The 8,459-nt window shown below is 39.5% G+C and overlaps 1 protein-coding gene across 1 annotated transcript; it reads left to right on the top strand.

Moving 5' to 3' along the window:
* Window positions 1-1,039: 1,039 nt before the first annotated feature.
* Window positions 1,040-4,416, top strand: LOC119570175. Its single transcript, XM_037918022.1, has 5 exons — window positions 1,040-1,141; window positions 1,252-1,328; window positions 1,445-1,589; window positions 3,653-3,968; window positions 4,227-4,416. Exons 1-5 carry the CDS (start codon window positions 1,040-1,042, stop codon window positions 4,334-4,336), a joined length of 750 nt encoding a protein of 249 aa, XP_037773950.1. The 3' UTR covers window positions 4,337-4,416.
* The last annotated feature ends 4,043 nt before the right edge of the window (window positions 4,417-8,459 follow it).

The raw sequence follows: 8,459 nt of genomic DNA, 5'->3' as shown, positions 1-8,459 counted from the left end.
ATCCTTAGCCAAAGCAGAAGTCAGCCGCTCTGGCAATGTGTGCAAGGTAAAGCCGCAGCAACAAGCAGCAAGCAGTTTCAGTGTCCCCAGGCCAGGAGGATCATCCTTGGGGATCCCTAGTGGTCTTTGTCTCCTCCCCTGGCTTCAGGCTCAGCTGGGCCATCCAATAGCAGCATCTATCAAGCCTTGGGTGGGGGAGCTGCTACTTTTGGTGGCTTTGGTGGCACCTTTCCCTTTCCCTCCAGATGTATAATTAAAACCCCAAACAGCTGCCCCAATGGTCTTCCCAGCCATTTTTGGAGGGTGCTCCGTGTTGGGACAGAGAGGAGCACACATTTTTTCACAAATATCCCCCTTTGGGGTCTTGGCCAAGGTTTGGGAAGAATGCCATTTGGTCAGCAGCCCATGTTCTTGAAAAACACCCCCACCATCAAAACCCCACGGATCTCTTACAACAATTTATCACAATACCGCTTACGCCTGCGGGTTTTGGCGAGTCAACCTCAGAAAAAAATAAGTGGATATTTTCCCAGCTTAAAACTCCCTAATGTCATCAGCAGTGCCCCCTCTTCACAAACTTTGGAAATTTACGCAGAATTTTTGGTACCATTGGGCTAAGGCGGGGGGACACCTTTTCCGCAGAGTGGCCTGGGAAAATGCTTTGCAAGGTGCCTACCCCTCGCAATTGTATATAATGACCCCAGTCACCCCATGGGTCTCTTAAAATCCAGTGGTCCGCCCCCTGGTGGGGCAGAATTTGTTTTTAGAAAAATACAGCAGCCAAGTTTTTTCTACTCAAATAAGGGTGCTGGACCCCCAAGGGGCCCACCCCGCCCTCCAGCAGGCCCTGGAGGCCCACAGCAGCCAGCAGGGTTCTACACTGCCTTGGATCTCCCCTTCAAGCAGCAGGCAACAGCAAGCACACCCACCTTGAAAAACTCCACCTCAGCCTATGGCCTAAAAGGTTTTTGGGTAATGTTAACCTGGACCCGGGTGTAGGAATGCAGGGTTTTGGGTTAGTATGAGCCTTCAGCTCACAATGGGGCTCACCTTTCGAGGTGCTCCCCCCTTTCCTCAAGCCCCTAAAGTCGTTGCAACCTGGACCCAACATCGGATCTGCCCCCCAGCACCAAGCCCCAGGGTGGGCAGAATTCCTTTCTCAACATTTTTTCCCCAAATTCAAGTGAGTTTATGGAATTATGACACAGTTTTAATTTAATTTTTTTATCCTTGTTTATTCACTTCAAAAAGATGCAGAATTTTATAATTGCTCTGTTGTTAACAGTCTTTGCAGTGTTTTTCTATATTGTTAAAGATATACCTCTACAGTGAGAAATTGTTTTTAGTACGCACTAATAATTATTACAAAATATGATCATGGAGATTTTTTGGTCTAATGTGTTCTATACACGCCCGGTGTATATCCCCATCTGTGAAAAAACAGCTGCAGCACCCGTATGAAATACAGTGTCTGGGGGTACCCACAAATATCTTCACCCCAAAACTCAGAGCAGAAAGATGGCATTCCCCCTGGGTTGTCACACCAAAGCTCAAATGGAATGCTTATATACGTACAGAATACAACACAGGTAATAGACTTTTCTCATTCCTTTACGGGTATTCTAAGTGCATGAGGTATTGATGTTCTTCATGCTGTCCCTCCCCATTCACTTCAAACATTACTACTTGTGTGATTAAAAAAGGGTTTCTATTTATTGATTTAGCATTTTAGGGGCCACTAAAAGCTCAATATGTTTCAGTAATTTCTTTTGGGGTGTGATAATTAGTTAATATACAAAATTTTGCTCTCTCTCTCTCTCTCTCTTCTCTCTCTCTCTCTCTCTCTCTCTCTCTCTCTCTTTTTCTCTTATCTTATCTCTCCTCTCTTCTTTCCTCTCTTCTCTTCTCCTCTCCTCTCCCCTCCTCCCCTTTGAAATATGCTCTGCCTTAATGGAGAGCAGCTAGCAATGATGGTGTCATTTCACAGAGGCACTGGTCCCCTTTCTTTTTATTCTCACATGGTCTCTTAAACTTTCCTAATGTTTTCCAGCTGCTACAGCTTTGCCTTGCTAAGTCTTTTTCTTTGCTTGATTGATGGGTTGCAAAAAAAATTAACAAATTTAGGAATGTGAAAAAAGGGGACTGTTCCAACCCTTTTCCCTCCTGTTTCTCATACTTTCGGGCCCAAAAGGAGCCTGGCTTGGTTACCATACAAAGATAGTGTCATTACGATATTATCAAGCACTTGCTAGAGCTTGGCTTCTTGGAGCCTAATTATACATTGTGCCATACTTTGCTCAGGCATCTGCCCCTAATGATTCCTGTGCCTGCTACAGTGATCTTAGATGATATTGAAGTGAAATAGGCCATTTTTTTAATGGTTTATTTTCTGACACCAATGATGTCTGTGCACCCTTAACCCATATTTGCCAAGCCATGCCTATAGCAGTCATAATAAACCAACTCAATGTGCCGGGTACATCTATAGGCATCACAGAGTAGAAAGTTCCAAATACATGTAACGGACTGCCAGGCCAATGGCAGGACGGTTACCAGAAGCCTCTGGAGTCAGTGACAGAGATTTCTGATAGTGTAATTAAACCCTTTCCCGACGGGTAGTATTCATAGTGGCCTGGGCCTCACTGCGGAGGGCTAATATCGTCGCCCTAGCATGCGCGAACCACTCATGCCAATACCAGCATCCCATGCCGTTTTCTTCGTAATATGCGAAGATAGTTTTTATTTTCAGTTTTCATTATTTTCTAAAGTCTCTACTTGCCAAAGTTCCTGATGAATCGAGACTGAAGGGTATTTTTGTTGTTATATAGACTCCATAGTTGATCATTATTCAGTCTATAGTCTGAATAAAATAAGCAGTGTGCGGCATCATGGAGTTGATTTTTTTTTTTTTTTTTTTTTTTTTTTTTTTTTTTTTTTTTTTTTTTTTTTTTTTTTTTTTCCATGTAAAAATGAGTGTTAAAAACGACTTAATCACACTTTCAGTGGCAGAAAAGTAATATTTTGCCGTGATTGTAACAAAAAATAACTGGCATCTCCATACATACACCATGGCATGTACATACATGCCCCCGGCAGATAGTCCTGCCATGCCATGGCACGTGCGTACATGCCACCCGTCAGGAAATGGGTTCAAGGGTTAAATTAGTATATTTGATTAATGTCTTCAGGAATTTGAAGCAGCTGTTAGATTTGTTTTCAAAAAGTATTATTTGAAGTATATAGAAGTAGAGTTTAACATTTGCAAAGTGAGGGGCAGTAGCTTTCTTTCTTCAACCCCAGTATTTGCATTCATTTTGAGAGGTCATGTGGTATTATTTTTGTGTTTTTCATCCCTCTACTGACTTCTTAGCATCTTCCTTATGCTATTAGTAGAGGTATGACTGAAGAAACTTTACAGATATTTTTTCTTTATTCTTGGGAAAATAATTATATATACACAACATGGTGGGACTTTGAGAATAAAGTTTAAGGAGGACATGTATCTAAGAGGACAGTTAAAAGTAGAAAGGTTGTTAGTGATGTATGGGTAGTATTAATGGATCAATTTTCTTGTTATCACTTGTGAAAGATCAGGCTCTTCACTTTTTTGTCTTTATCTCACAAAATTGCAACTGCTAACCACTCTCCTCAGATGATGGGTGGAAGTTTAAGGTCTTCAGGCATGGTGATGGGTCTGCGTGGCCAGTTGCCCATGGGCACCCAAACCCTGAGTGGCCCAACTCCTGGAATGGCCTCTAACTCGCGCTATCCAAATCCTGGCCCCATTCAGCGGCCACCAGCAGCCCAGGGCTCTGGCAGCAGTGGCAGTCATCGTGGTGGCCGTGGCCAGTCACAGGGCCAGCAGCAGCAGTCTCAGCAGAGGAGCTCCAACCCCCCCAGCTCAGCCCAACAGGCCAAGTTGAGGGCAGATGCTTTGAGCACCACTCAGGCATTCTTCAATCGGGAAGGTTAGCCCTCTTTTGGTGCTTTATGCTTTCTTTTCAGCTGTTCTTTTCATATCACCATATAGTAGTTGCTGTATTATTGTTGTAATGATAATATTGTTATTGTTGCTATTATTATTACTATTACTTTATATTTTCTGTTATTATTAATATTATCATGATGATAGCAGCTTTGGTATATATATGACCAGGCTTGATATTTTTAGCTAGAACTTGTTTCTGATTCTACAAATATACTAAGAAACCCATTTTCTTACACAGCTGGAAAATCAGAGAAGAAAGGAGAAGACAAGCAAGCAGAGTCAATTTCATCCACCAAGGAGGAGCTTTCAGTTGACAAGGTGCCCAGCTACACCCTCCACAGCAGCTGAGGGCCAGCCAAAATGAAGCCTCATGTGATTGCGGAGGCTTCTGTGAAAAACGAAGCGAGGCATTTAGCTGTCCTAAAGTGCAGGTGGTATTCAATGGCCCGTGTATCATGAGGGTTGACGAAGTTTAAATTTATTTTTTTTTCCCTTATTTTAAAAGATCATTTTAATTATCCAAAAAAGTTATTTTTTCTTTTTTTTATTACCATTATTTTTTCTTAAGACGAGAAAGTTCTTATCTTTGGAAGAAGATTTATATCAGAAATGAAAAAAAAAAAAATGTAATGAAATGTAAACCCAGTGGTGAGGCAAGATTTGCTGTGGGTTTAACAGTTTGAATTTGTGGTTTATTTCTCTATTGAAAGGCAAAGTGCGTAATGTTGAGTGAACTTTATTTTCCTCTATTTGAAAAGCTTTCAACGCTGTGCTAGAAACATAGACATGATTGAGGGTATGGTTTCTTTTAGAAGTGTTAAATGCATATGGGACGGTGCATATGTTACTCTTTGGGTTTATTTTTTGTATCTTGTAATTAAGTAAGGACTCAGTGGTACTGGGGAAAGGGCACCTGTGCTTGTTTATTTTAAAACAAGAAGATACTACTCCACTAAAGGAAAGTAAGTGTGTTAATGCACATGAGTCTCTCTTCTAGTTGTTAAATGATTTTTTTTGGTTTACTGGCTCAGGATTGATGGGTTTCCTGTAGCTACTACAGAGTAGGGTTAGAAATGAGCTTTTTAAGAAAAGGAGGGTGTACCCTTTGGAAGATATCCCTCTTGTGAAAATGCTATAGAAAGTAATGCTGATCACTATATAAGAACATTTTTGAAGCCTAAGACATTATTACTGGCATTTACATAAAAAACAGGTTTACATTGACATGAAAAGAGCGTGACCAAAGTGCAAGAGGCGTTAAATGATGGGGAACCCTGCCAATCTAACCATAGAGAAGAGATTAATGACCAGGCCATGGGTAACCCGTGACGCTGTCTGCCTGCTGGCCAGGGCGCCAACTTGCTGCTGGGGAAACCCTGGGGGAAACTGGGGCCATTGCAATGTTATGGGACACATGGCGACAGAATACCCCACCCATTACCTGTTCCCTTGTTATTTTCAGGGAAAGGGTTAGGCACCCTGGCCACCATGCTCTACTGTCACTGCCCTGATGGTATGCTGTCTGGCTAGTTTGAGGTTCCAATATGTTATTGTAATTGTGGCATTTTACCATGTGTATGACTTGATATCGTTCCCTCATTGTTACGCTGTTGAAAAGCGCACTGTTGGAAAACTCTGGGAAGGCTTCGTGTTGCTTCACGTGGCAGTGGCAGCTAGTGGGTGTGGCAAGGGAATTACAATATTGGCTCGGCCCACCCAACAAACCACACCTGCATACCACCCACGTGGCACGCCTACGTCACAGTCTTTTAATTTTAATTGGCCCCACATATTGAATGGATGGGACTCTTTTAGACCCCTCAGCTTTTATACTGATCCAGAGCGAGTGGGGGGCCCGCCCCCCCTCAACACTCTTAGCAGCAAGTTAAACACACCTTGTGTAGTTGTCTTATTGCAATAAACTCAATGTCTCCTGGAGTTTTGTGTTATTTTGGGCAATCCTTATGAGCTAGCTTATGATAGACAAAGTAAGCTTAGCCCAATAAAGAGAAATCCTAAAGATACATGATACTGCTGTCTGCTCTTGACTGTATTAATGTACCTTGAAAAACCTTACAGGTAAAATGGCAGTTTTTGTAATTATTGTAGTTTTATCTGAAAATTTGATTTAGGCATTTGATAATGTATGTATGGTATATTTAAACAACAGTCATTAATGCATTTTTGAGTTTGATATTTTTTATTCATCTTTGTTTTTTTTAGATAGCAGATCTATACTTATGAACATTATTATTATTACTATATAGATACATTGCCAAAAAAGTTAGTGTTAACTACTTCATTTTGGGATGTATAATATTTTGGATTTTAGGAATTGGGAGAAAAAATGGTAAAAGGGGGGCTATTCTGTACTCTTCGCCTCACCAACTAGTACTTACAGTATGCTGCCACGCATAGAACTGTCTTGCTCAACTAGACTTATCTTAGAAACTGTTGGTAACTTTACACTTTTAAATTTTATTTCCTTTCTTCTGCCTCGTATCCTTTCTCTCCCTTACAACCAAGTGACAGTGATTGAAACCTTTAATGATATTTTCCAAAGACAACATTTCAGTTTACATATCTTAAACAAATGTAGAAGAAAACATTTATTCCCACTATGAAATAAGAGAAAGCGATCCATTTAACTGGATATCTTATTCATTTTCCCCATTAGAATTTGTAGTAGGCTTCTTGCTTATTTTAAAAGATTTTAGTGTTTTATAATAGTGATAGGTGATGGGACATTTGAATTTTCTTTTTACTTGTTCATTTTATTTATTTTTATTCTTTTTTAAATGTAAATATTGACGGTGAGAGAAAAATTCAATATGTGAATCTTGATTTTCACAGTGTTGCATAAACATTCAAAAATCAAAACTGAAGTTTTCTTTTGAGAATTATAGTATATTTACATTTAAAGAAATATATGCAGTCAAATGTTATAATTATCATTGAGGTTTGTTACATTGTTCTCATAGAAATAGAAGTAGCCAAGTTTTCTAAGGAACATTTAAAATAACTGCAAATAGTAACTCATTGATAGCAATACAGATGATCTTCAGTGAATTGAGTTTTTAGAGACCACACACTAAAGTATATTTCAGATATTGATTTCTTTATTTAAATAAACTTGATAGTATTGCTGAACTGATACAATAAGCCATGTCCAGAGAGTAAGCATGACTGTTATGCATGTCCCGAGTAGTGACAAAACAACCAGTTTGCAAGAGGAATTGGTTGCTCAGCCACCTTTGACATTATTTAATAGGCATGTGCGCACTCCTGGATATGGCTTTATTTGGATAGCAGAAGGATAGATTTCCTTCAAATATTGACGTGAATATATGCATACCCCTCTAGTATCTCTTACATGAAAGTACTGTGAATATATTTTTCCTTTTAATATTTTATTATATATAAGTTGTTTATGTTTATTACATCTCGTCTTCATGATGTATATAGATGTAGAAAAACTAAAGCCTCACTTGAAAGTGATTGCATGATTAATTTTGCATTTTAGTTTATTAAAATCATAGGAGTATTTAAGAAAAGATACAGGGACTGCAGTAACAAAAATAAAGAAACACGAGAAAATGCCTAGTGGCAGAATATCAAAAGTTGAAGGAAGAGAGCACTTTCCAATTGCACAAAGTGAATCTCGGATTATCAAACAACAATAAATACTAATATAGAAAGTAGCAGAAAACTATACAATATTATTGTACACAGGATAAGAGAACAAACCACTGACTGGGAATTGTTATGCATAGTGGTGCCAAAATTATTACTGGGTTTTAGCAAAAATTAAGCTGTCAGGTTGAGGTTTGATAAGTTTAGTTTGGCCATGACAAATAGTGTAACAATCTATGATTGGGCATTGGTACGTTACTGTTGGATATGCCATGCAAAATAATGGCAGGTGGTAGAATATTAATGGAGTGCTTACGACCTCGCATGAACACAGGATTAAGGAGTTAAGGCAACTGAACAAAAAAGAAATTTGAAATAGGCTGAATATCAGAGTATCATGTGAAAATTTTTTTTTTTTTGGGGGGGGGGGTTCTGCACAAGATATTTTAAGACAAACCACTCAAACTTTATATTGATTAAGAATGTTAAATGGGAGAAATTGGGTGGGAATAAGGCTAAATATGGCTTCCATTTAGCTTCACAGGGAGCTAAATAGTTCCCTCCCCATCCCTTGCTCGTTGTCGTGAGGGGGCTTAGGAGACGGAGACCTCAGACCTCACCTCAACTAATTTTGCACGGAGTTGTCTTGTCCTTTCTTTTTTCAATACTCATATTTGCTGTTTTCAACACAATGCTCCCCACTCAATTCAGACAGCCTTTATCATATACTGTACCCCATCAGCTCCCTCTCTCTACCCTTTTCACTACCATAGTACCCTCTAGTACTGTACAACTTGTAATTCATCCCTAACTCTATTCGTTACTCAACCTTACCATA

The sequence above is a fragment of the Penaeus monodon genome, unplaced genomic scaffold (assembly GCF_015228065.2).
Source record: "Penaeus monodon isolate SGIC_2016 unplaced genomic scaffold, NSTDA_Pmon_1 PmonScaffold_2271, whole genome shotgun sequence".
NCBI classification, from domain to species: domain Eukaryota; kingdom Metazoa; phylum Arthropoda; class Malacostraca; order Decapoda; family Penaeidae; genus Penaeus; species Penaeus monodon.
This window is presented reverse-complemented; position numbering and strand designations above follow the sequence as displayed.

Bases quoted from the DNA above. Each gene is read 5' to 3' on its own strand.
- LOC119570175 (XM_037918022.1), top strand. From the start codon at position 1,040: ATGGGGCTCACCTTTCGAGGTGCTCCCCCCTTTCCTCAAGCCCCTAAA. The intron at 1,329-1,444 runs GTGAGAAATTGT...GTGAAAAAACAG, and splicing joins GTTAAAGATATACCTCTACA to CTGCAGCACCCGTATGAAAT. The intron at 1,590-3,652 runs GTAATAGACTTT...CACTCTCCTCAG, and splicing joins ACGTACAGAATACAACACAG to ATGATGGGTGGAAGTTTAAG.